The sequence below is a fragment of the Camarhynchus parvulus genome, chromosome 1, assembly GCF_901933205.1.
Source record: "Camarhynchus parvulus chromosome 1, STF_HiC, whole genome shotgun sequence".
NCBI classification, from domain to species: Eukaryota; Metazoa; Chordata; class Aves; order Passeriformes; family Thraupidae; genus Camarhynchus; species Camarhynchus parvulus.
In genome coordinates, this window is record NC_044571.1 from 59,562,860 (window position 1) to 59,589,628 (window position 26,769).

General features: G+C 36.8%; 1 protein-coding gene across 1 annotated transcript in view; it reads right to left on the minus strand.

Annotated features, from left to right (window-relative positions):
- The window catches only part of VWA8 (von Willebrand factor A domain containing 8), a 181,675-nt gene that overhangs the window by 29,980 nt on the left and 124,926 nt on the right, over window positions 1–26,769 (minus strand). The window contains exons 30-37 of the mRNA XM_030948253.1: window positions 23,455–23,571; window positions 22,913–22,977; window positions 22,688–22,813; window positions 21,948–22,057; window positions 19,756–19,910; window positions 17,822–18,023; window positions 11,260–11,341; window positions 9,085–9,289 (exon numbers count right to left, since the gene is read on the minus strand). Of these exons, the coding sequence (XP_030804113.1) occupies window positions 9,085–9,289; window positions 11,260–11,341; window positions 17,822–18,023; window positions 19,756–19,910; window positions 21,948–22,057; window positions 22,688–22,813; window positions 22,913–22,977; window positions 23,455–23,571 (1,062 nt within the window). The remainder of the gene's footprint in view (window positions 1–9,084; window positions 9,290–11,259; window positions 11,342–17,821; window positions 18,024–19,755; window positions 19,911–21,947; window positions 22,058–22,687; window positions 22,814–22,912; window positions 22,978–23,454; window positions 23,572–26,769) is intronic.

Sequence of the window (26,769 nt, forward strand, 5' to 3'; positions counted from 1 at the left end):
GAGCTGGGCATTCCTTACAGGCTTTTACATCTTCATAATAGAAATAAATGGAATTCCTCCTTGCTGCATGTGGTGACAAGGAATCAACCTCTCTACTAAGCCCTTTTAAGCATTCAGAAGATCCTTCCACATAGATCACATTTACTAAAGATGCAACCAGCATGATTTCATGTGTCCCAACTGAATAAATGCGTAAAATTATACAAGCAAATAGGGACACAGCTGCAGTATTTACAGCTGATATTTATGGAGGAAAATCTTTAAAAAAGAAAATTTTAGGGTGCCCAAATTTGTTTTCACAAGCACTTATTCTACTATTAGTAATAATACTGCATTATTGGATGTTTCTTACTGTTGATCAGAAGAAAATAGGGAAAAGAATGTGTGCACTAAGATTTGAGGTAGAATACAATTTGTATGATTCAGGTGCTCAGTTCAATGTAAATTAAGAAGGTGTTCATTAGCTTAATTTGTTGCATGATTAGACAGTCCTGGAAAGAAGGTAGATGTAGGCTGGGAAGATCCCATTCTTCATTTACTTTTTTTATCATAAAGGAAAGAACTCTTCCAAGATCCAATTAGAAGATATCTGCTCCTATCATAACATATCTGAGATGTGGAAGGAAACAGTTAATCTGATATTTTGCCTTTCCATTAACATAAAACATATTAAACAGGGCAGTTTATAGTCAATGAATAAAATGGGTTGCTTTCCATGAAAGGCACTAAATTATTGCTGAAAAATATTAGTTACATGAATATAAACCCACTAAAAACACTATAAAGCACTTTAACTTCCTGTCCTCATTAGTTCTGTAGACAAACATTGAGCATGTATCAGCAGAATATTGCAGGAAAAGAAGGGAAAAGGTTGTAGATTTCTGCCTTACGGGTGATTTGGGAGATGGTAATTTCATTATCAAAATCAGTACAAAATCTTTCACTCTCATACCATATTACGAAAAAAGATTGACTTTGACTGTAACAAAACACAACTGTACTCCATGTGAAAAATGCATTAAGTAATCCATCCCACAGTGGCACAAAGGATTAGGAAATGTGTTCCATGGAATGCATAATGTACTTCTGCAGATGTGCAAAAGACTGATGCTTCCCTGAAACAAAATAATTGTTTTTCTTTTATTTCTGAGCTTCTCCAATCTTAAACCCCCAATATTATGCTAGGCTGCATTGTACAGGTCACAAGAACATTCCTCTAACACAATCTTTATCAGCAGCATGAATTTCTGCATTACATTCTCAAAGAGCAAAGAAGTTGCACATCAGGCAGATAACAGGCTAACCTGCCTGCTCCATTGTGGTTTTACACTCTACCATAAAACTGATTCTACTAAAGGGAGAAAGAAAACTTTTTATAATCTACTTACACAAACTAGTGAGAGAAAGACATAAACAGGCAAAAACCCCTCTAATGGTTTCTATTTTTTTCACTTGTACTATATCATGTACAGCTTTTTCTATGTACTAAAAATTAATAGCACAATTTCTGTTCACAACAGCAAAAAATTGAGTCCACAAGTAATTTTTCCACAGAAAAGATAAGTCTAATCTTAGATAAGACAATAAAAATGTGTGAAATACATCCTGTTTCTTCAACTGTATCTGGAAATGAAAAGAAACATTTATCACACTGCAGCACAAAACTTTTAATATGTTTTCTTTTTTTCATTGACTTCATTTTGATTTTTTATCTTGTCTGTAAAACTTTTCAGGAGTTCAAACTGAATTAATAAAGCTTCATGCATCATCTGACTCAGGTGAATATTTAATTCTAAAAGTAGCATTTAAAATTCAGGCAGGCATTAAGCTTTTGTCTTGAATACCAGAATTGTTGAAAGCATCATCAAACTTTGATGGCATTTTAGAAAAGTGAATCTGGATGGGGTAGAGGTGGAGATCTGGAGTGAAACTTATAAAAAGCTGTATCTGGCTTGCAAATGAAGTTTATATACATCAACTAAAAAACCAAACCACTGTACAAAATTCTGCAGTGGGCTCTTTTTTGAACTAAAAGCTGTCATTTGAAGAACCAACTCAGAAACTCTGCACAGGAGATGCATTAGAGTATTTTGCCCACAAATATACAGTGTGTGGCTTAAAAGCTGGAAAACTAAATAAAGTAATAAGATAATATAATACATTTGTTTCATCTAATGGATCCTCTGTTATGTAAACACCTACGTAAAGTCCATTTTCCTGTGTCATTATTTAAAATTCCCTAGTCAGTTCTATTCAACTATAAGATGTGAGGTCGTCATCTTTTTAGTATTCTAATCCACTATGAAATATTATCAGAGGAGACAGATAACATCAAGCTTGGTTATTTATCATGACTATGACAGACCTCCTAGACAAGCTACAAACATGGGATAAGTGAACACATGATGTCAGTTTGGAATGGTCCAGACTGAAGACCACAGGGTAAAATTAAAGTTGAAAAAAATTACATGTGGAAGGAGAAAAGCCTGATTTTCTGTATTCCTAGGACCTTGTCAATGCTGTCCTTAAGAAGCAGAGGCAGAAGTTATCTAATATCTACTACATTGTTTTACTTTCTAAAGGAAATTCTCTTATAATTGGCATTAGTGTAACATATCAGATTATTGAAATTTTCCCAATGTTTGTCCTTTCACTGATCAGGGAACCACTTACATAAAGGCATAATTATTAGCATGCATTTGTCCTACTGGGACAGCAGGATTTCACTGGTGTGAGGAGCTCCAGCCTTTATGTCAGCAATGTGCACTGTTGCAGACTTTTTGAGATCTTCAAGACAGTGTGTTGAGGTAATAACATTTTCTCCCATGAGGACTTTGGGCTTCCACAGGAAGGTCAGAGAAAGAAAGGGAACTTTGTGCTGCATCAGACTGCTCTAATAGAAAGTTAAGGTTATTTCCCTCCTGCTCTGTCTGTCTGCTCCAATTAGACTGGAAGATCTCCTTAGGAAAGAGAATGCATTTTAGAAGTGCTTGTACTGTGCTTCTAACAAGGGCCTCACTCAAGCTGAGGAAATTTATATAAAATGTATCTGACAGAGGGCCAATGATCTTTATCTGAGTTACTTTATCCTATAAATACTTTTAGAGATATGCATTTATTTAGCTCTGTGAGTTCACAGCTTTCCAGTCTCATGCTTCCCCATACTCAGATGCCTTCCTTCAAGGGCTGGTACACAGCTGCTAGTCCTCAGCTGAATAAATTATATGGCCCGGGAAGAGGTCACAGAACTAAAACTATGGATTTGGGGCTCATGGATCTCAGAACTGGAAGCGCTATCAAACTATATCTTGGAATAACCTATTGACTAGATAACTCTGCAATCTGCAGTATTTCGAGATTTTCAGGATCCTGTGCAGGTTTGCAGAATGCCATTATATGGTAATTCCAAACTTGCATGAACTCTCTACTTACTGCACATGTTTCTCATAATTTATGGGGTTTGCACAGACAGTATTTAAAAGCCGAGGGAAATCACTGTTATTAGCCCACTGATGCCCTCATGTGGTCAGAAAAACTGCTTGGTGCAAAGTAGAAAATAGAGAACGGGAGGGTGGTGGGGAGAAGAACCAGCCACTCTTGCTAAAGGTCATGCTTTTGTCTGCATTCAAGAACTGCAGCTTTGCCCAGTTCAGTTTTAACATCAGGAAAAGGCTGGATTTTTGTTACATTATAAAGTATAATGTCACTTTTTATAAAGGAAGAAAACACCCAAACTATCAATATAGATTAAAGTAGATTCTGAGCAGTAAACATAAGCAAGTTGGAATCACTGAAACTCCTGAATTATTCTTTAGATAAACATCCAACCTAAAAAATTAAATTTCATCAGGTGAACGGGATGCATTCAATGAAATAAAAAATATGAATTAACTTAAGGGGTGAATAATTAATGTAGAGTTCTACATGATTAGCTGCATGGAAATTGAATAAATGAGACAAATGGAATAAATGAGACTATTCAAGGAAGGGAATTTATCCAAATCGACTTTCAATTCTTGCTCATTATGAAATACAGTCCCTGTGGGACTGGCTACCTGCAAATTAGAATTACTTTTCAGGTAATTCTAATTCAATGTCTAGGTATGACAACCGGGGAAAAAATGAGCATATGTGTGTGTGTGTGTGTGTGTGTGCAAATATATGCCTGTACCTCTCTGTGAATACATAAGATACACACTCAGCTACATTTGCACACCCCTCACCTAATTTAATGTGATTGGGCTTCTTTTAACTTCAACAGGAAATTGAGATTTTTGGCATTATGAATACTTCAGGAGTGTACTCAACTTTGACTCCAGTTCAACCTTTACATCAGGTGAAGTCACAAAAGCAAAGTGGGGAGAAAATGGGAGAAAAGGTTTCCAGGCTGATCCTTTTCTTTGGAAGGGCCTGGTTTCATACTAAGGTGTCAGTGTCTCTCTTACACACTTCCTTTGGACAGACACACGTACAAAGAGGTACATCATTTTTTAAGCTGAGTGTTGCCCATCAGTCTTCAGACTAGAGAGGTGGGATGATGTAGGTGTTGTATTATTCAGGTTCTACACAGCACATGCACTTGCTCATGGGTAAATGTTCCTTATCTATTTTTAAACAGCTGGTGCCTACTCAATTCGTATGTGCTATATCTTTGCTCTGCTCAGTCCTACACTATGTGGTCTTGACATCATATTGGCTGAACCTGAATCATCTAGGAACCCCATCTGAGTTTCCTAGATTTACAGGAGATATAACCTGAGTCAAAAGTTTCAGCTTTTTAACTTTCTGAGGAAAACAACACATTACACAGAACACTTATGTTAGAGTGGGGCTCTGTCACAGGCCAGAGACACAAGCAATATCCATCCTTGATAAAGAAGTGTACTGTAAAAAAAGCAGGCCTTGACCTTTAAGATCTGGGATGTAGCAGGAAATTGTGACCCTGTTTTAGGACAGCAGAAAGATGGGAAAATGGAAAGAAGACTCTGTTTTTTTCTTGCTAACTATTCACTTAGATGTAAATATTAATTAATTTCCAGATAAGTACCTGAATGCTTATGAGGAAGGCTTCCTATACAGAAAATGAGAGAGATCAGTCCAAAGGAAATCAAAATAGTTACAATCTCAACTACTTAACTCATTAGGCCTTTATATACAGCCACAAACACAGGGCACTACTGCAATTTCAAAAACCTATCTCATGTAGGTAGGAGATGATATAACTGCAGGTTCCACAAATACATTAAACAGACTCCAAAAAAACTGTCTCAGTTTACAATACTTTTTTTTAAATCAATCAGATCCCTTCTTTGGACAACCTTGGTACTGAAATAACAGGAGACTATCCTCAGCTTCAGGATGCCAGTCTGCATGGTGATATTACCTAGATCAAGACTACATACGGATTTAAAAAAGTGTAGTGGATATGATTTAGAGTTCAGATACATATTAGCATCAACTAGATGGCAAAGCTTTTGCAATCTTTGACTAAGTATATTTTTATGCACTTTACAGGTTTGGGTATGTTCTGGGACTTCTGAAAATAATGGCATACTGAGTACATAGCATGAAACATTGTGGACAACAGTCTACAGTAGGAGAACATTAAGTAGAGTGAATACAGAACTAAATGCTTTTGCTAATAGTCACAGATAAATGCCTTAACATCTATTGAAATACCTCTAAATGATGCACCTTTTAATTTTTGTTATGTAAGCATTGTACTTTATCTAAATGAGACATACCATTAAATAATGCTTACTTAAAGACAATATCTGAATGGTATCAGAATGCAATCAGGGCTATTCTATTTAATTTCCATCAATAATCCTTGGATGAAAAAAGAAAAACAAGCTTATCAATGTCTGCCTATTACCACAAAACTTTAGAGCAAGATTATAAAAATAAATTGTCCTTCAAATTCTCTTCTTGTATTTGGTAATGAAGTGACCTTTTTATTGGAGACACCAAACAGTGAAAAAGCTCGATGGTTTTTGAAGTAGAGCTCATAGCTTTAGAAAATACAGTATTTTGTTTAGATGTTGTATTTTAGACACTCCAATTTAATAATTTCAGAATACTGTAGTATAATTTTGAGTTTAAAACTTCAATAAGTGACAAAAAATTCTGACTGCCTGTATAAATGTAGGCTTCTGTAAACACATACCATATTTTGATAAACTAATTTGGTAGCCTCAAGACTTCAGCAGTTTGAACTCTGCTGAGTATGTCAACAATACAAAACAAATGTTGACTGTTATGAAGATTGCCACAAATTATATCAAGGGAGCCTAATTACTGATTACAAGTGGAACAGCTGTTTGTTTTCCTCTGTTTCATTGCTTATGTATATCCAGCCTCCTCCTCAGAGCTAACATGTTTGTGAAAGCAAAAATGCAGCCCTAGGAGATAGTACCAATAGTTCCAACTGAAGGTTGATTGAAGATTTGATTCCAATTCTTTGAAACTATATTTGTATTGAAAACCCTCTAATTCTCTTTTCTCTAAAGGGTCAGGAAGACTCAAAGAGTTTGTGTTTCTGCAGATCAGTGGTTCCCAACCACACAGACAGGTCTTGGATTGGTCTAAGAACATCACCGTGAAGGGATAATAAGCTTTGCTAAGCCTGTCGCAGTTTTGTGGGATGCAAAAATGGCAGTTTTAAGGGAAGGGGAGATTGGAGGTGGGTGGGTGATATGTGGAACACTGAAAATTCTCTTAAAGTGAGTTTCTGCTACAGGATGATTGGGAATGATGGGTTTAGTCAAAGAACTAGAGAAACCTCATTAGACTTGAAATCTTGCTTAACACAAGCATGCACATGCAACATTACACAAACAGAGGTAATTTTCATACACTTGAATGATCAGATCAACACATGGCTGCACAATATGTCCAATTTTGCAAAAACAGGTATCAGGAAATACCTAGCTGCAGCATTCTTAGCAAAGTAATTGTCCCTGGATCAGGAGACATGTTCTTGCTATGCTCAATTACGCAGGGAAGCTACATGAGTATGTTTTTAAGGTAATAGGATCCTTTCATTTCCAGAAATGAATGCCCTAATAAAGTACTGCTTTTATGTCTAGGCCTATTGAGAAATTAAGTAGGAAAGAAGAAGGCCTTCATTTCCAATTATCAAAGTACAGAGTTTACACAGCAAATACATATCTATTATCTTATTGGAGATCACATAAAATAAAAGACCTAATTTATTTCTTATTGCTCTGCAATGCCTTTGTAAACAAGGCTTCTTAGGTCTCATTATCTTTCCATTCAAAGCAAAGCAAAAAAGTAAAGTAGGGAAACAGAAGTTAGTGATAATCATGCTAGTCAGAAGATCACATAGGAGGCTTTGTTCCAGTCCTTTAGCACAAATCAAAGAGTGTGAATGTGGGGGGGAGTGGGTTGGAGACAAAGAGAATCACTCACCTGATGTTCATGTGGCAACAGAAAGAATTATTCTTCAGCCCTTCTTTATAATGGGCATCTAAAGCACCCAGTCTGGATAGCTCATTGGTCTGATCTTTTACACCCCCACAAATCCTGGACCAGTGATATGCTTGCAGCTTAGGAAGGAACATGGTTGGAGTTCCTGCCACTCAACCCACAGGCTGGTTTATGGAGCTGGCTGGGTAGCTGAATTAATTTGCCCAGTACAACCCAGCTTGTAGTGTGATACAATGTGGCAACAAAAGAGCAAGTTATTTCAGTTCTGACAAATCACTGGTTTGAGACAGGAAAAAAGAAAGCTATTCTGAGGAGGCTTTACCCTAGTGTGCCTAGTAGTGAGGCAGGCTGTCAGTGGAGAGGAATTCTACAGCAGATTTTGAAAACTGCTTTGTGACTGCAGCAAAACTTCTTAGCCTTCTTTAAAATAGCTACTAGAGATTTCTAGTTAAATGACTTAAATTTTCTTATGGAGTGTACTTTCCAAGCCAGTATTGTCTAATAATTTGTTGGCTATTATTGGCAATATAGTAATATTGTCGAATAACAGAACAAGTTATTTTTAAAAAGGAAAAAGTTAAAAATAACTATTGAAACTAGTCAAACTCCCTGGGCTGGTGTAAACTGAATATATCTGACCATAAGATGGTGCTAGTGCTACTGCACTGGTAATGAACATGGCACTGGCAAAGCCACAAGTGTGGAGCATGAAGGCGCTTCCTTTTCTCATGACTTTTATGAATGGCATTTGCTGAGGTCCAGTAACAAGAACATGTCAGTTCTTGCCCAAGTCTCTGTAACAACAGAACATCTTGTAGAAAGGGAGCTAAGAGTGGGAAAAAAAAGTAAAAGACATTTTGGCCTAATATATCTTATTCACAAAAAAACCCAACCAAAACCAGAGAGAGAGCCAATTAAGAATAGACTCATTCTGTTTTCCCATTCTAATTAAAGATGCAACTGAAGAGTCCTGAATGTTCCCTCTGTGTTGCAATGGTGATCACACCTGTTAGCTGGTACATTAACACTCATATATATCTACATACATACATGCACACACACCACACATGTATGTGCTGTGTATTTTCAGCATCTACCTAAACATTCCATGTGAGAACATGGCTGTGTGGAGATCCTTGCAACTCTGCTCAGCTGAGAAAATTATCAAGATTAGCCAAAGACTCTACTGTGAATTCAAGGCATTTTTCACCTAGGTTCAAAATTTCTTTTTCAAAGTAAAACCCCAGTATTTTTTTTCAAAGAATTTGAACTCTGCGAAAGTATATAATTTTCTTTAAAAATAATTTCATTATTCTACATTCTGAAAATTACAGTTAAAAATCAGTAGGAGATAAAGGATTTATTTGCATTTAATTGCACAGGAATTTGGCAAAAATACAAACAGTGTAAGACAAAGAGTCTGTCAGTAACCATAATTACAGGAGCTACAAAATGTTTTCAAATTAAGCTACTGTGCCTCTTTTTCCAGGGAAGAAGTCTATTAAATTTTTCTCACAGGTGCACTTCTACTTCATAGTGTTTTTCAACAGCTCTCCCCTCCACTCCTTTCCCAGCTGAAAACTCCTCCATAGCTTATTTTGTTATGTTTTCCAGTTCAGCTTTGGGAAGTCCTACCTGCACAGGACGACCATCTTCTTGGCCAATCATGTTCCTCCAATCCTGCAGTGACTGCTGGAGGCTGTCCAGCCCAGTCTCCCACAGCCTCACACCTCCTCCCATGTCCACAGTAACCAAACCTACTTTGCCCAGTGGTGCCAGCAGGGCATCAGCATCTGAGATCGTCGAGAGCCAAGATGTATATGGAGAGAGAGACTTTGACCTGAAAAACATGAATATGATTTTTTGAAGCTGCAATTAAAAGGGGGATGAGTATTTCTGTAGTTAAGGTGACAAATACATGAAATTACATCCTCATTTCATGAGAGACTGTAACTCAGCCCTGTGGACCCACTATTTTGTCTGAAATTTTCCACCTACTGAAACTAGACACAACCAAAAGTCACCTGACTGTATAAGAAGCAATATAAAAGACTAGGCTGAAAGGCAACATGTTGCGAAAACAACTGCTGTAGTTTAGATACACTGCATATCTAATCTATCTAAAAGTAGTCCATCTTTAGGAAAAAAACTATTAAGAATATCAAAAATTTTAAAAGATGCTACTGAAAAATATTAAACTTAAATAAAAATAGAGAGAACATGATCCGAGCACTGAGGAAAATACACTTCCATCAACTTAGAGTAACACCTTTCTCTAGTGACTTAATAAAATATTAAGATTTAAATACTCATTTAACAATGACATAGCTTTAAGTACAGAGAATTGTAGCACTTTTTTAAACAGTCAGCTTGCTGACAAAAATTTACTGCTGAAAGACAGGGCCTAATAAGTATGGAATATGAAGGGAAATTTAGACAATGCAGGGAAGAATCTATACATTTTTCAGTACTGTTAATTACATGCATAAATGACTTGGTAGCCTGCACTAATGGCAAAATTAATAATTTTCAAAAATATAAGAAGGAGCAACACATATGCTTCTGCCTATGACTGAAACCACCATGTAGTAACTCAGCTGAAAGAGTTATCTCAGCATTTCACTGGGCTAACTTTGCCAGAAGGAAGAAAGGTTCCTTTAGAATTTAACAGAGAACTATTCATACATAGATGAATGTTTTCATATTTGATGAAAACTTACTTTACTCATCAGTTATTACCGGAATACATTTAAAAATCTGGACTTTTGCTCAGATCTGCCATACACAGCTTAAATCCTAATGCTAGCTTAAGGGTCCTAATGTTGAAAAATAGCTTTGTCATTTTTTTATTTCCTATAAAATCCTAGTGAAAAATAAAGTGATTCCTTACCATTTTTATGGTAATGTCTTTCATTTTTGAATGACTGTGTAAGATGTAGGCCGATGGACCAATTATAAATGGTGAACAGTGCAAAAAGAATTCTCTATTAATTAGAATTTTTCCTAGGTTATTAATGAACCAGTATGAATTTAAAGGAAAAAAGTACTGTCAAAATCAGCATTATATGAATAGAATTAAAAAAAATATATAAATTTCTTTGTGAGTTTCATACATGTGCTATTTAAATATGCAAAGTGGAGAGAGTGCCATTTAAAACAAAAATGTTTACTATTATTATTACAGTAGAAAATGACAATTTAGGACCAAAATATATCTTTACTCAATAAAACATTTGCAAACGCTCTCTATAGTTTTGAGAGACAGATGTTTAAACCAAAGAGAAGCCATAGAACCTGGCTATTTTAATTTATCCTACAAGATACTTGTTTATCATGCAAGATACTTGGGAATGTATACTTTCCACAGAAAAGCTCAAGCTATTTTCAAAGTAAACTTTATATTAGACCCGAACTTCATTCCCAGTTTCCTAATACCTGGCAGTGGATCATTTTGCCTGTCTTTCTCTGATCCTAAAGATAGGGAAAAAGGAAAAGAAAATAAAGTCTGCAAACCATAATGAAAGAGGGTTGAGAATAAAGTGGATGGAAGAGGGGGAAGGAACAAAGGGAATGAAAATCAGAAGATAAGGCTACCTTTCATATTTACTAATTAATTGCTACATTTTCACCAGCACTACCTAGTAAAAACAGATAAATTATGTTGACAAAAATATACAGCACTGTTTGTGGAATTTTACACTAGGTATGAATCAATCTTACTTTCCACATCAAAAGAAATATTTGCTTATCATAAAGTAATAATTACTCTTCTTCTAAGATGACAGTGCTCTAATCAATAAAATCAGTTACCCAGGAATTGCAATGTACTTGATTTTCTTTGAATTAAGATCTGTTACTTCCAAGTATCCAGCAGCTGGTGGAGGAGTGACATCTGAAAACAAAGAAACATGTTATTTTCCAGCTGCATGATTAACTGGTTATTGCATTTGCATTTAGCAGATTATATGTAAACATTTTATTATACAGTACCTGTCAGAAAATGATAAGCTTTCATATTCAATACAGGAATATAACTAGCAAAAAAGGAATTGTTTTATTATTACGATAGTGAGTAATCAGACAGTCACAGTTACAAAAGAACAATGTATTTATCCAGCAAATGTCAAAATAACTCACAAATATAGCTCTGCTAACAAAAGCACTATTCAAGCATTACTGCAGTCCCTACCTTGCTGCTTTGATCTGTCACTGAAGATAATGTCAGTTGTATATCTGACTTTAATAGCATATTGAGGAACATTTCAAAACATTGTGTTTATGAGTTCCACTTGAAAAATTCTCAATAATACTAACCTAAACACTGTTCCCTGAAATTGAACCACTCTTTGGAGGCAGATTCTTAATATGCAAAGATTTCATGCAAAGATTTTATAATTTATAGGCCCTAGACTATCAAGCATTAAATATTCAGTTTATGGACAGTTTAATGAATACAGCTAATATATGGTCCTTCCCTCAGAAATAAATTTGTGTTTGTGTGCCTACACTGGCTTTTGCCAGCTTATGAGTACACTGTGCCTGGTCTCAGAAGCCGCTTCCTGTTAGGAGCTGACTTTTCATCTGTGTGAAGTAAATTGAGGCAGTTTTCAGAAAAGAAACCGCAAGTCTGAATCACACTGCCGAGTATGGATACAAAATTTCATTGTCACAAGATGAAATCAAGTGTAGATTTTCCTCTGAAACAATGTATCTTTCACCTCCTTGACCTGAAGGAGTCCAGCCTTACCTGGAGAACTGCTGACGCTTGCAAAGAGCACACAGAAAAGACCAACATGATCAGTAGCATAAGGAGATCTAATATTCAAAGGAGCACACAGAACAACTCAAAGCAGCACCTCATGCATATCCAATTTATATATCTATAGTATACATGCCTACAGCAGCACGTCTATTGACTTTACTCATCTTTATAAAAATGAGAATATCACACATATCAGAAACAGGGGAAAAAGGTCTGGAAAAATGCATGTTTGTGGGCCAAAGACGACTTTTGGTTTCCCCTAGATTTTGTTGCTATTTTATAATGTGCTCTCTCTCTTCTGTTAGTAATGAAGATTAAGATACGCATCAAAAATTCTGATGAAGATCTAAAACAAGGGCAGATACTGAACTGCCAGTTAAGTTAAAACTTAAGTCCATAAATTAGAGAAAGAACACAAATCAAACAAATTAAAGACAATAAAAAGACAAAGGATTGCAGAGTAGGAAGCTGACAAAAAGGCCATCAAATGTTTAAATGCTCCACAAGAACTGCTGGCTAGGCCCCAGAACTGCAGTCAAGAATCTTGACGATGAAATGTGAACATCGAACACGAACAAGTGCAATTTGTTCTTCTTTTGCCAAAGCCTGACAGAGAAGAACAGCTATGCACAGCTCCAGACATGAAGCTTTAAGGAAAACACACAATGTTCAGATCTGGGCTCCTCAGCACAAGGGAGATGTGGAGCTCCTGGAGCAGGTCCAGTGGAGGGCTACGAAGACGATGAGGAGATTGGAGCAACTCTCTTATGAGGAAAGGCTGAGGGACTGAGGCCTGCTCAGCCTCAAGAAAAGAAAACTGAGAAGGGATCTCATTAATGTCTGTCAGTATCTAAAGGGAGGGTGTTAGAGGATGGACTAGGCTCTGCTCTTTGGTGCCAAGGACAAGAGGCAACCGTCGCAGACATTTCTTTTGTGAAAGTCCTTTCTTAGGATTTTTCCTGCTGAAGCTGAGAAGTTTCAGCAACAAGATGTAAACAATAATTATCTGCTGCTGTGGAATGCAACAGGTGGATCCGTGATTGGTCTCCTGTAGATGTTTAGATCTGGTGACCACTCACAGCAGAGCTGGCTCTCGCTCTCTGTCGGAGCCAGCTGCCTTTGTTATCATTCTTTTCTTTTCTATTCTTCTGGAAACCTTTCCTTCTATTTCTTTTTAGTATAGTTATAATGTAATATATATATATATCTATATATATATCTATCTCTCTCTCTCTCTCTCTCTCTCTCTTATATATATAATATAAAATAATAAATCAAGCCTTCTGAACATGAAGTCAACATTCTCGTCTCTTGCCTCACCTGAAAACCCCTGTGACCACTGTCACAGGCAACAGACAGAAAATTATGCACCTGAACATGAGAAAAACTTCTACACTGTAATAGTGACTGAGCACTGGAACTGGATGCCCAGAGAGATTGTAGAGTTTCCTTCCCTGGAGAGGAACTGTTTTGACCCAATCCTGAGTAACATACTCTAGAGGATCCTGCTGAGCAGGGAGATTGGATCAGATGACCTCAAGTTGTCCCTTCCAACCTTACCCATTCCATTGTTCTGTGACACAAAATAGTCCTGAGGATGACAAAATGGTCAGAACAGATGGGTTATAAGGACAAATGCAAAGACTTTTTTTCTTGTCTAAGCAGAGGGTTTTTTTAAAAAACACATCCAATCCTATTGAGAAGATTGTTATAAAGAGAGTGATATTATCCTGAGTGAGTGAAGGTGACATGAAGTATTCAGTTTTGTTTAGAGAAAGAAAAGATGGATACCATGAAAAGCTTTTCTTATACAAGGAGAACGAACCAATGCAATAGGCCAGTTGTTTGACAAACCTCAGTTAAGAAGAGACTACACGTGTCATCCTGTCCCTATATAAACAGGTGGACCAGGTGACGTGTCAAGGCTATTTTGGTAACAGTGTGTTACACTACATGTTCCAGTTACTGTTATACTCACAGAGATACACGCTCAGTAATAGGGTGTTGTTTTATGTTCATCTATAGAAAGTGCTGAGAATCCAAGTAAATATTCGATCTCAAGTAGTCCCTCGTCTTTACAGTCTTGTTTTTAGAATAAACATTAATTCTTTTCTGGATTTTGTCATGATCTCTTGTCTGAGTTTATATTTTGTGTCCATACATCTATTTGGCAGTCTCTGGGGAAATTATTACTTGTTATAATTTATTTTCAAAAATAATTATCATTTGGTTTACAGTTCCAATAAAACGTACAGACAAATATTTCTTTGGTTATTGTTCCTGGAACAGCTTCACTAATACATATTGGAGCATGCTAGAGTTTGGCTGAGTACTTTGAATTATTAATAGAAATGGAAGGCTGTATGCCAGAACTGACCAGTTGTCCAAGAAGATGAGAAAGAAAATCTGATAGATACAGAAACAACATCAAAAATATAAAACAACTTCTCAAAGGCAACAGGAGACAGTAGTGCAAGAGCTTCAAGGGACGGACACATTGATTTCACATAGCAAGATGCCTTTGCTTCACTTTACCATCTCCCAGGGAAGGATACAACTTTCATAGGTAAGTAACTACAGGTTTCCAAAACAGAAACAATGGAGCACAAATAGGACTAAGCAGCACTGAATTTCAAGAGACCAAGACTGTTAAGCAGCAATTGGTAGCAGGTGATGTGTATTCAATCAAATATTCTGTCAATTAGTGAGACTGAGGGGCAAACTCCAAAAGAAACAACAGTCCAGCAGAGAAGGTTGCAAAAACAGAATCTCAAATGGGCATCATAAGGGCTACTACCTTATTATTTCACCTTCCAAGTGAGCACAAAGACACATGCTTCTCTTTTCCTGTCTTCCCTTTTTCACTTGGAAATAGTTTCGATTTGTGCCATAACAATGGCAATACTAGGTCCCTCTAATCTAGTCTCCTGTCTCCAAGAGTAGTTAGGTGCTTGAAATGCGTAAGAACAGACAAGTGCACATGGTATTTTCTTCCAGCCACCAGCCAGTTCCAATCTAGGGGCTTCTTAAAATGAATGTACTGTCTATGTTTTGATATCTATGTATTTGGTTAACTTTCCAGGAGTTTGTCCAGTTTTCTTCTGGATCTGCATTTCAGCATTCACAACATCCTTTGGGAAGTGGTTTCACAGGTTAGTACTCTATGAAGAACTGTGTCTTGTTTGTTCCCATGAAGTTCCTAATAGCTTCATTAGCTGCTCCCTAACTCTGGTACTGAGTGCAAAACTGTTGGTTTTTTCCAAATCTCCATGCCATACATGTTTTTGTTGAACTCTACCATATGTCCCTCTCCTGATCTTGTCTTCACATGTTGGAGGGTTGGCCAATGCAATCTTGCTCATTCTTGTCTTTTTCTGAACTCATCCCAGTTCAGCCTTCACTCACCTTGAGACGGAGGACCAAAACTGAACAGTGTTAAGGACACATGGATTTGTACAACAGCACAAAGAGGTTCTCTGCTTTTTTCTGTTTCTTCCCTAGTAATTCTTAACATTTCAGTTGCTTTTTTCAAGTGCTACTGAGCTTTGAACTGCTATCTTAATGAAACCATCTATCGTGACAGCAAAATAATGCTTGTAAGATGTTCTCATAATCCCCATCTTTTTTTATGTAAAATTAGGATTTTTTCTTCCTCTACATATTCATCTATACCGAATCTCACCTGTTGTTTCTATTGCATCCAGAATTGTAGTCCTTCTCGTAATTCTCCAGGGTAAATCCTTCCTACCATGAATAATAACCACTATCATCAGCACTGTTACCTCAGTGTTAATTAATTTTATTTTTTCATGACATGCTGAGTAGCACAGGTCGACACAGGATTTCCCTCATAGCTCCTCCACTAGAAAATCCAGCCATTAACTGATAAATGGAAATGTCTTGAAAAAGTCCTGAAAAGACTATGGAATAGAAAACCTAGAGTCTTGCTCAGGCCTATTTAACTGAATCCGTAAGGTTACATTAAACATGATTCAGTTAAAATTAGTCTTTATAATTCATAAATTAAAACATATTCAGAAAAGAAAAATCAATGATAACAATTTTCAGGGTATGAAATCTTTCAACTTAAACGGCCATAAAGCACTGTGAAAACCTCATACAATTTTCTATACAATTAAAACTATGAATCCCTATTCATAAATATATTTCATCACAGCTGAGAAAAAAATTAAACTGCTTGGTCAGACAGAAGCCAATTCTCAGACTGATAATATGCTCAGGTTACTGGTATCCTGGATTCATGAAGAATGTCCACTGGTTTTTAATCATAATAAACTAGCAATACAAGGTGTTGTATAGCAGAGCAACTTAAAAGCTTTTAGAAATAAAAGATCTTTTAGATCTTTGTCAAGATCTCAATTTAGGTATTATTTGGAAGCACTGAGGGAAGATACCTCTCTCACTCCCAAATTAGTAAACTAATTTTAACAAAAAGCTCAGAAGATTTATCCTCTAAAACATCTACTTCTGATTCAGATTTATTTTTTTTCTGTGAAAACCTGGAAAAAGTGACCCAGTGTAACCATTCTGCATTTTATAAAGTATGAGAAGATTACAGCCTGAAGTTGTATAATTAGTTCCAAGATTGTAACTCCAACTAATTTTATTAATTTTAATCTTTTTAAGAGGTAATCTTTCCTTCAGTTACAAAAGGAGGTAACTGAAGTTTTCTACCTTGTTAATATCCTTGACTTGGCTTCTTTAGTCAAGTAAATGTTTTATCCTCTTGGTAATAAATAAAAGGGTTTCTCCATACAGGGAAATTGATCTGTGTTAAATGAGGACAGGTAGATTAGATCATTCATTCTATTTGAGTTAATTTGGAATAAAATGTTTAGTCTGGGTCAGAGAGTTCACACGGGGACTAAATCAGGAATAGCTTCTTCTGCTGATGAAATCAAGCCATTCTACCATACACAAATATTTTGGGCATTTTCTTTTTTGATAGTAAACTTTGGAGATTCCTAAAGGTAATTAACGCAAAACTCACAAATGCTGTTATTTAGTACTAATTTGTATTTTCAATTATTGGCTGAAGAAGCTGAAGTTATAATGACAACAGAAAGCTTGTCATGGCAGCAATAAAAATGTCTGAAGATCTGTAATCTACACCTGCTTTATTAGTGTCAGAAGGGAGGATGGTTTTGTTGCACGTGAATGTTGTTCATGCAAGATTCTCTTAGACAGGAGAAGAACTAAACAGTCTGGGTCTCTTCAGTTTGGAGAGAAGGCAGGAGTGACTGAAGCTTGCCTAGTCATGAAGGTGATGGTTAAGGTGAATGCAGAGCTGTTACTCACTGAAGCCTGCAATGCTAGAATAAGGGGCACCTGATAAACCTTGTACTGGGTTTCCTCTGCAGACAGAGGGAAATCTACTGAGATATCCACAGTGTAGACACCCTGTTAATTCCTCAGAAGTACAATTCAGCATGCTAATAAGATTCAGATTGATTTTAAAAGTGCAACTACAGTCCTTCTCAAATGCTTGCTCTGTGACTATTTAAGAACATTCTGGAAAAATTAATGAGTGATAGCAGATTATGAAACAAAAAACAAGTGTGCTGCAGCACAGGTATATGAACCTCTTACCTTTTGGGTAAATGTCTTCCAGGGGCACATCTCCGGGTGCTAAAATTCGGACTATTTGATTAGAAGCCAATAAAGTAACACAATTGGTTTGTTTTGCAGCTCCTGTTTTCCTCTGGGCTCCATAATAAAGTGGATCAGAAGGAGAAGCACGTTTGTGACTCAGAGAGGAGTTTCTCTTCCAGCTATACACTTCACTGGGAGACTGCAAAAGAGAAGGTGTCTACTGAAGAAAACATCCCTATTATTAAATCTAAGAAAAAACACTTCTTGATAAGTTACACTTCTTATTTAATTTCCAATCAAATGTGGCTATTGTGGTTACTTCTTACGCTACTGCATGACAAGGAATGACCTGGATTATTTTGACATCAAAAACTCCTACAGGGAGTGAAAACCAGCAAACCATCTACATGACTTTAAGGCATCAAGATGCTCTGAAGATCTGAAGCTGAATTGACTTTTTTCCTTTTTACTTGAACCAGGAACAGAAAGCATTGAAATAACCGGATTTGGAATCAAGCTACGTAAAAAACTGTTAGGGTTCCACTAATATAGATAAATGCAAATAGATATTCAGTAATTGATTCAAAGATAAGCATTAAGGCTGGGACTTAGCTCCAGGTTCAGAGATTGAAGTGTAGGTCTCTACATGAAAGCCAGTGGCTTCATCTCACACTATGGTTGAAAGAGTCTGGCAAAAAAATCATCTCCAAGGTCTCAGTGTTTGGTCAATTGAGCACTGCTATTGCAAGTCAGAGCTCAGATACCTTGCTCACACTAAACACCTACACCACCACCACTAAACACTGCATGTGAAGTTTTGCCCCATCATTCTTACATCAACCCTTAACACTCCCTCTTTGAAATTCACATGGATATCTAAAACTATATATGAGGAAAGGTGGTACCACATTCTAAATCAGGCAGAGCCAAAAATGCTTCATCAGCCGCATTAGTATGTTCGTACTGAAGTGTGCAGCTTCTTTAGTACTCCCTCCTCTAGACAACCTCCCTTTTCCAGCAATAAAATCACATCTACTGTAAGTAATATGAACAGCTTGAATAAACCATCTGATAATATAAAACCAAACCAAGGAAAAATCAAAAGCTAATTGCAAAGACAGTCTTATTGACAAAAACATATTTTTGAATAATTTTGTATTGCAATGAATTTTCTTCTGTCATTTGGCTTATTCATGTGTGTTAACAGTTACACTTTATAATTTGCCCCAATTTATCAAACAAACATGACATACAATTATTTATTCCATGATCACTACCCTTTTTATGTACCATTAGGTGGCAAATATTAAAAAAGTCCAAAGAATTAAACACACTGCTTGTATTTTCTCTGAGTTTGCCTTTACTCTTTGCAACAGCTCTAGACTGCTAAGTTTCACTTTCTTTTCTGGTCCTTTTCCAACTGTGTCATGGCAGTGAGCACACTTACATATAGTAGTTACACACAGCTACATTATTCAGTAGTGAAGGGGCTTTATAGTTTTGCTATAATTTTCTGTATTGTTTTTTTCTTTTTCCTTGACGTAGTCTTGCTACCTGCTGCACATTGGACAAGAAGTTTACACTGAACAGTTCAAAATTGTATGGATATCCTTTTTCTCAGAGGTTATGCTTAATTAAAAAACTGTAAAAACATGTGATTTAGAAAATATTACTGTAGCCAGCACTGTTCAGAGCTTACTAAAAATGTATTTTGGCTGTGCTAGACATTGTATTGCCCCATTTCTTATTACCTAAAAAACCACCTACATGCTTCTAGATTAGACTACCATAACAAACGGTGTACACTACATGAATTTCTTCCTTGCTGTCACACCCTTCTTTTTCCAAATCGTTTAGTAAACAGGTACTTAACGGGTTACAGAATAAATGAGACTGTATTATTTCATTGTACAATAATGCTGAGTATTTACCAGGAGGTCAGGGAAACCAATGACAATAGTAGCATAATTATGCTCATCTGAGAAGATCCTGTTGGGGGAGCTGATCTTTTGTCCCACAGCTGCACTGAGGTTTTCTGAAGATAGCTGGTCAGTTGAAACTGCATGAGGCACACACAATTCTGACACTAAACAGGAAAATTCAACAAAATAAAAGTCATTAAATCCAGATGTGCAATAGGAAATGATATTAACTGTAAGAGTGCTGAGCACTGAACATTGGCTATTACTTTGAGTATAAAATTACTAAAAACCAGATCTGATTATACGATACTATAACACAGAGGAGAAGGAAATAATCCTATTTTTGTAAAGTCAAGTACTTAAAATCAGGAAATACTAGCTTTATAGTTGCTTATACCACTTAATTTTGCCCTCTACTGTACAAATGAGGCAGGAAGCCTATGGAATATAACAGAACAGCATGTGATCCCATTGAAAATTGTTATAATGCAAATGCACCAGAAGGCAAAACATAGGTTTGCACAGGTAAGTGTCAATGTGACATTTCTTGGTGACTCTCTTGCTGTTTTGTAATTTAAATAATGTTATTTGTAATTTGTAATGCATTTCTGTTGAATAATGGTTTGGTTTTCTTTGTCTTTAAGCTAAGAAAAGCTGAGTTTTATCCTGTGCATCTGTGAAAGCCTTTAACCTTGCCTCAAATTACCAACATAGTCTAACAGAACCTGCTATCTTTAGTTCTGCACTGTTTCCACTTTGATGAGCACAAGACTATCTTGTTTACATGGCAGTGGGAGAAAATCTTTCCTCCCTCAAAGGATAAATAGTCTGGGTCAGCATTAAACCCACACTAGTCTACCTTTTTTTAGCTCTCCTGCCACAGATTCTGCCTCAAAGAACAAGAACAGACTGAAGATGTTACATTTGGGGTTCACTGGATGATTTGGAAAAAGGTGGACAGGGGATATGATAACGTTTCAGATTGGAAGAGGAGAAACAAGATAACGAAGCATAAAAATAGCACAGAAAGCATGCAACAATAAACTGCCCACAAATAGTTTGAGACTGGAAATTATAATAACATTTCTATCCATCTGAGGAATGATACTCCAGAATGGTTTCTAAATAAGGTAGTAAGAGGAAGGAAACTACTGTGCTCTGATAGCACTTGATAAGTTGGTAGAGTAAACTGTACAAGAGTTAAAAAGGATTCTGGATATTTAGGCTATGGTTAGTTTTTGGTATCCACCTGGTTGCTGTTTATGTAAATGAAGCCCTTTTATTTGTCAATAACATTTGCTTATACCATGTTTACACTGTCTTAATCTCATTTTTCTTATTTATGCTAGCCACAATAACCAAAACAAAACTTGTTCCTTCTTTACGAGATATAAAGTGGTTTCTCTGTTTCCTCTGTCTCTCTGATATGTAATGACCAAAACCTATGAACCTATGTTAGATGGGATGCACATATACTTCCAGTCTTATTAAACCCCCAAGCACAATAAAGATTTTGTGCACCGCAATCAAATGTTCAGGGTTGAAAATGTTATCAGATTTGAAGATAGACAGATCTTACCAGGCAGAATGATGACCATTGCAGATTTCTGCCTTACTGTGTAACTAAGACATGCCTCAATGCCTAGCACCATCTGGGAGTTTTACTGATCAAATTCCCCCCATCTTTTAACACAGGTGTGATGGCCCCAATGGCCTCCTGCACACTATCAACAGAACCACAGAAACTGTGACCTCTGCTCTGTTTTAACAGTAGCTGGTTTGTATTTTTCTAAGGGCTGGGAAATGTTTTCTACCTCATCTGAATGTGAGTAGCAGACCTGCAACAGCCTACAGCCTGGAATCATTAGTGTATTTGTTCCCTTCATTTCCTGTTCTAATACCTGCCTAATCATCTTTCTTCCTTTTCTATTCTATGTGCTTGCCTGTTTGCTGAAAGTCCATGACTGAGGGTCTTGAATGCTCGAATGAAACAAAAATGCTTTATTCAAACCACTTGAAGTTTGAGCATGGAATGTGCCATGCCTTGAGAAAAGCTGTTATTATTAACCAAATATGATAAGGGGGCAAAAACAGAACACAAGAGATGGTTACTCAGATCTTTAAAGAGTCTTGTTTGTGCAGCTGCAAACAGAAATGACAAAAAAAAAAAAAAAGGAATTAGTGAAGCTTGCATTCAGTACCTGTTGTTAAGCCAAATCCCATATCAGCTGGCTCTTCACTCAATGCATGCAGCTGGCAAACCTCACTGCCTTGAGCTTCCATATGGGCATGCTTGGTTAAAAGAAATTTCCTGTAAAAGATACACATTTGTAATAATTCCTGATTAAACTTGTCACTCTAAACAAGGACTCCTATCTTCTGAAACAGAGAACACATCCTACATTTATATAAACAAGGTTATCAACACCTTTTGCTAAAACCAAATATAATTTCCCAAACATCTGTGAGATAGGAAAGGGTAAGCCAGCAAATAGCAGATTTGTCTTCTGGCAACTATTTACACACTTTCATTTGACGTGCATTTATAAAAATGAGACAGCAGAGTAACGTTTCTTTCATGTGACCATGAAAGTAAAGGAAGCAGGCACTAACTCTGGACTACATGTCTGTATTTCCAGAGATAGGTCCACCAACATTCTCATTTCTAAAGATCAATATCACCTTAGTAAAATTAATATTAACACACATATGATCAAAGCTAGTTTAGACTTTCAGAGGCTGGAATATCCTCTTCATTTCCTACTCTAAAAGTCTATTTGCATTTTCACCACAGCAAATCTGCATCTTAAACACCAACCTTTTAAGTCCAGCCAGTTTCACAAAGAGAAAAAAACAAGTGTGAGACCAGAAGTGAAACTCCTGTACACAAATGAGACACAAACAAGAAATAATGCCATTGAGAAAACTAGGCGGAACTAACTTATTTGTCTCGTTTTCCACCAAGAGCCACCGGTCTTCAGCCACCAGGAAAACAGATTTCAGACTGATTGGAAGTGAGATGGTGTGAGTTTGACCCTCCAATACATCCAGTACAATAAGGTGGTTTCTATAAAATTGGAAGCCAAGAAAAGAATAATCAGTTAGGGATATACACAAGGAGATCTGATTTAAAGCAATTTAATATAAGGATATAATTTACTCTTACCCTGTTTCTTTGTAGAACACCAGCCAGTTTTTGTGTGAAAACTCTCGGCACATTTTGTAGCTGCTCTGTATAAACATACATCATAGGACAATCAGTGTTTGTTAGATTTGTTCCAGTGAGTTTCCCTGACTCCTCTGAAAGTGTACTATTTTTTTTTCATTTATTTAGAAGAATCCACAGCTTTAATTACCTCTCAAAATGCTATCTAGCTTGCCTTGTTCCGAGTCATAAATTGTATCATAATTGCGTTCATTATGTTGGACATAATTCATTGTAACAAAATATTCCATTATTTCCAGTTCCAGCCCTAAAAAGGGATATTTTAAAGACATGTATCTTCAGAAAATTTATTTATATTTTTTATGTCACTAGTCCATAACAATGCTATTTTATGTGTAAGACATTTAGACATACATAAGAGTAAACAATTAAATAAATGCTTGGGCTGTAAAACAAGGATAAACTTATTGATCCTGTTTTTCCAATACTGACATTTGCTTTTAAAAAAACTTAGTATAATAGGGGCAGGTGCTATTCCTCACCTTCTCTTCCTTGTTTCTCCACCAAGATGTTCTTTTAGGAGAGTCTTGAGTATCTGGCAAGAGCAAAAGTCGGCGAAGGGCACCGTTGCTTGTATCCAGCAACAACACAACATTGCTCTGAAAATGAAAAGCAGATCCATGTTCATCTCAGTCTTGTTTAAGAGACTGCAACAAATCTATCTGAAGCACTTTTGCAATTTGAGCCACTTATGGCATTTTGAAAAGATGATTAAGATTTTGTTGCAAAATGTAAGCTGGATTTTCTTGGTTCATTTCAAAGTTCATAGAGAAACTGAAGAGGTTAAGTACATGCAAGGGCTGGAATGATACTACTGTTTTTCCACAGCATTTTATCTATACATCTCACATTCACTTCTGCATAACATCTAGGAACTGGATTAGTATGGCTTACATGTCTATGATGCAGCTACAGATAAGAGACATACCAATTAGTTCTGTCAAGTCACTAAAATACCTCATTTCAGTTTTTATGCTTAAGTCCCACTGAAGGTGACAAACTGGTGAAAGAAGAAATGGCTTAGTACTTTCTCTCGAAGTTCATACTTCTGATACTGTGGAGCCTGTGGATATTAAATATGCCAGGATGTGACAATCCTTCTGTGACCTGCACTCTCTGACAGCTTATAGTGTCAGAGGTGGGACAGCTGTTGGAGGACAGCAGGATGACTCAAAAGGATGGAGACCAGAAGCAGATGGGATGGTGCAAATCTCCATCACATGAAAAATGGTGTGCTAAATTTTGAACTTCAGATTTCTCATTTGTTACTTGATGCCTAAGGGTCACACATGCTATCAAATGATGGGGGCTTTTTAAACATTTCTTTTTGCAATGCACTATAGCTGCTCCTAATGTGTTTAACTAAGAATTCAAGACAATAAGCATTCAGGGCCAGTCTTAACTGCATCAAATGAAATTCAAAAGGTACAAATGAATAAGTTAATTAAGCCTTGGGCTCAATTTTTTGTTTGCCATTCAAGGAAACGTTCACTTCTGCAAGGACATTAGGTTCTGCAAGGACTTACTAAAAGTAAACTGCCTACGTACAACATGTGCAATAACGCACAATAGACGTTAAGGAAGTAAAACGTAAATTCCCACGAATTCCCCTAAATAAAACAAATATGAACAATCTGAGTCACAGCAGTTTTGTTCTCTTTGGGTACTCTTCATACTTTCACTAGAAATATTTGTGAGAGTTAGCTTTAATAATGACAGTAATTTGAAGCTAAATATGGTAACGTATTTAAAATATAATCATGTTATTTGGAGCATTTGGGAATTTCAGTTCAAGTTCAATATTTCTAAAAAAAGAAGCTTGCTTATGTATTACAAACTAAAATTACAGAAATGTGATTCAGGAAAAAAAATAGGACACTTGCTTGGGATTTTGGTTTTCTGCCATATTTCATTTATAGAATTCTGAAACAGCATTAGCCTTCCACGTGAGATAAAGAACACATACGAATCAATTACATTCTTCCACTTAGTGTTAAATTTATGAGAGCAGTGGGTAGTATAAAAAGCTTCTCTACTCCACCCCTTTTGATGTTAATGGCTTCCTTCTGTGCTAAGTGACTGATGTATATTCTGTCTGTGTTTAAGAATAGATTTTTGCGTCACTTGTGAACACATCCAAGAGCAGCTCTGGCAACTCTTCAAGTGGGCTGGGAGAAGATGTTGGTGTGCAATTCCGCTCTGTTTGTTCTTGACTGGGAGAAAAGTAACCTTTGGGTGACCTCCCGACCCCAGTGTCTGGAATTCCAAACTCTGGACAGACGCAATAACCAATCTTGTGAAGTGGTGTGCCTTTATTTTTAGTTACTGCAAAGTTTCCCTTTCCTTACTGCTGTTTTTATTTTAGCCAGCATTTTCCTCTAAAAAGTTCTTAAACCAAACAGGACTGTGACTTCATTTTGCTGGTATGGGAAGTTGTTCCTTATGGTTTTGCAGAAGAGGGGAGAGCTCGGGAAAGTTTCAGAGTGGCACAGTGCAAATAACTCAGTTTAATGTTCTTGTATTCTTCTCCCCAAACTTTTTGATCTGTTCTGCCCTCAATGCTCATCTCCTCAGCAAGCAACCTTGCACACACAGTCTGCTTCAGGCTGAGGCTGATCCTTAGCTTGGCAGGGTAACCATACATCCTCTCGCCTCCTGTCCCACCTTTTCTATTAGAGCTACTCAAGGATCACTTGAGTGATAGAAACATTACAATCCTGACACTGTAAATAATAGGAACAGATACAAACATTAACACACTGTTCATCAGGTTCAATTGGAAAAAGTCTGTGCAAAAATTTATGGCTTGGGGCTCAAACCATCACATTTCAGAGGCAGGGAAATGTTTGCAAGTAGATTACTGGTATTCTAATTAATGCAAGTGCTGTCTTTCAGATTATTTGGGAGACTTGAGATTTCAGTGAACTGAAAACAACAAGCAGTGGTATAAGCTTTGTGCTTATGGAAAATGAGCATTCTCCCATTCTACAGAAGGTGCACACATTTCTCTGTAAGCAGACCTTTACTATGAGGTGTACTCATAGAAAAGTCTTATATAATATTAAAAAAAAGAACCAGTTTTTGAAGAAAATAAGAAAATACACCTTTTGTTCTGAAGACATGCATCAAAATATCATGGGGACTAGAGATTACAGGAGTAACTATGTTACTGGTACTGTCATATTCAGACCCTCACTTGTGCTACAGGCCAGATCACAAACTGTTAAAAGAAGTCTTGTTTTAAAAAATGGATGCCATCTCCTACATGTGAGTGAGGTGGATCTCTGTGTCAGTTTCTGTGCCACAGACTCTCTCACTCCCTTGTTATCAGAGAGCTTTGACAGAACTGCAGCAGCACGTGGGACAGGGAAAAGCATTTCCTTCCCCCCCACCCCACTTCCTGACCAAGAAAGATAAAAGCAGAGTTAAAGGATGCCAGCAGGACACTGCCTGAACAAAGCTTGTTGTGCTCCCTGAGGTAGCCTGTAGGTTACTCTGTTTGTCCAGTTGTGGCCTTTCAACACAGTAAAGAGCTTGTAAAAAATCCCGGAAGTGTGCTGTTAATTTATGAGCAAATCAATTCTCCATGTGCAGTTTGCTCCTAAAACCCCATATAAAATCATGCATAAAAGTTATCAAAACTCTTTTGTGTCTGTACTTGTTCTCATTCTGAGCAGTAGATGTGAGAGATGCAGAAAGAAAAGTGCATACAGAGGGCACAAAGCTCTAGCAGGAAATAAGAGTAGGCCCTGAAGTACTTGCAGGGAGGACAGATGGCAGAGGCATTGCTGCTTTGA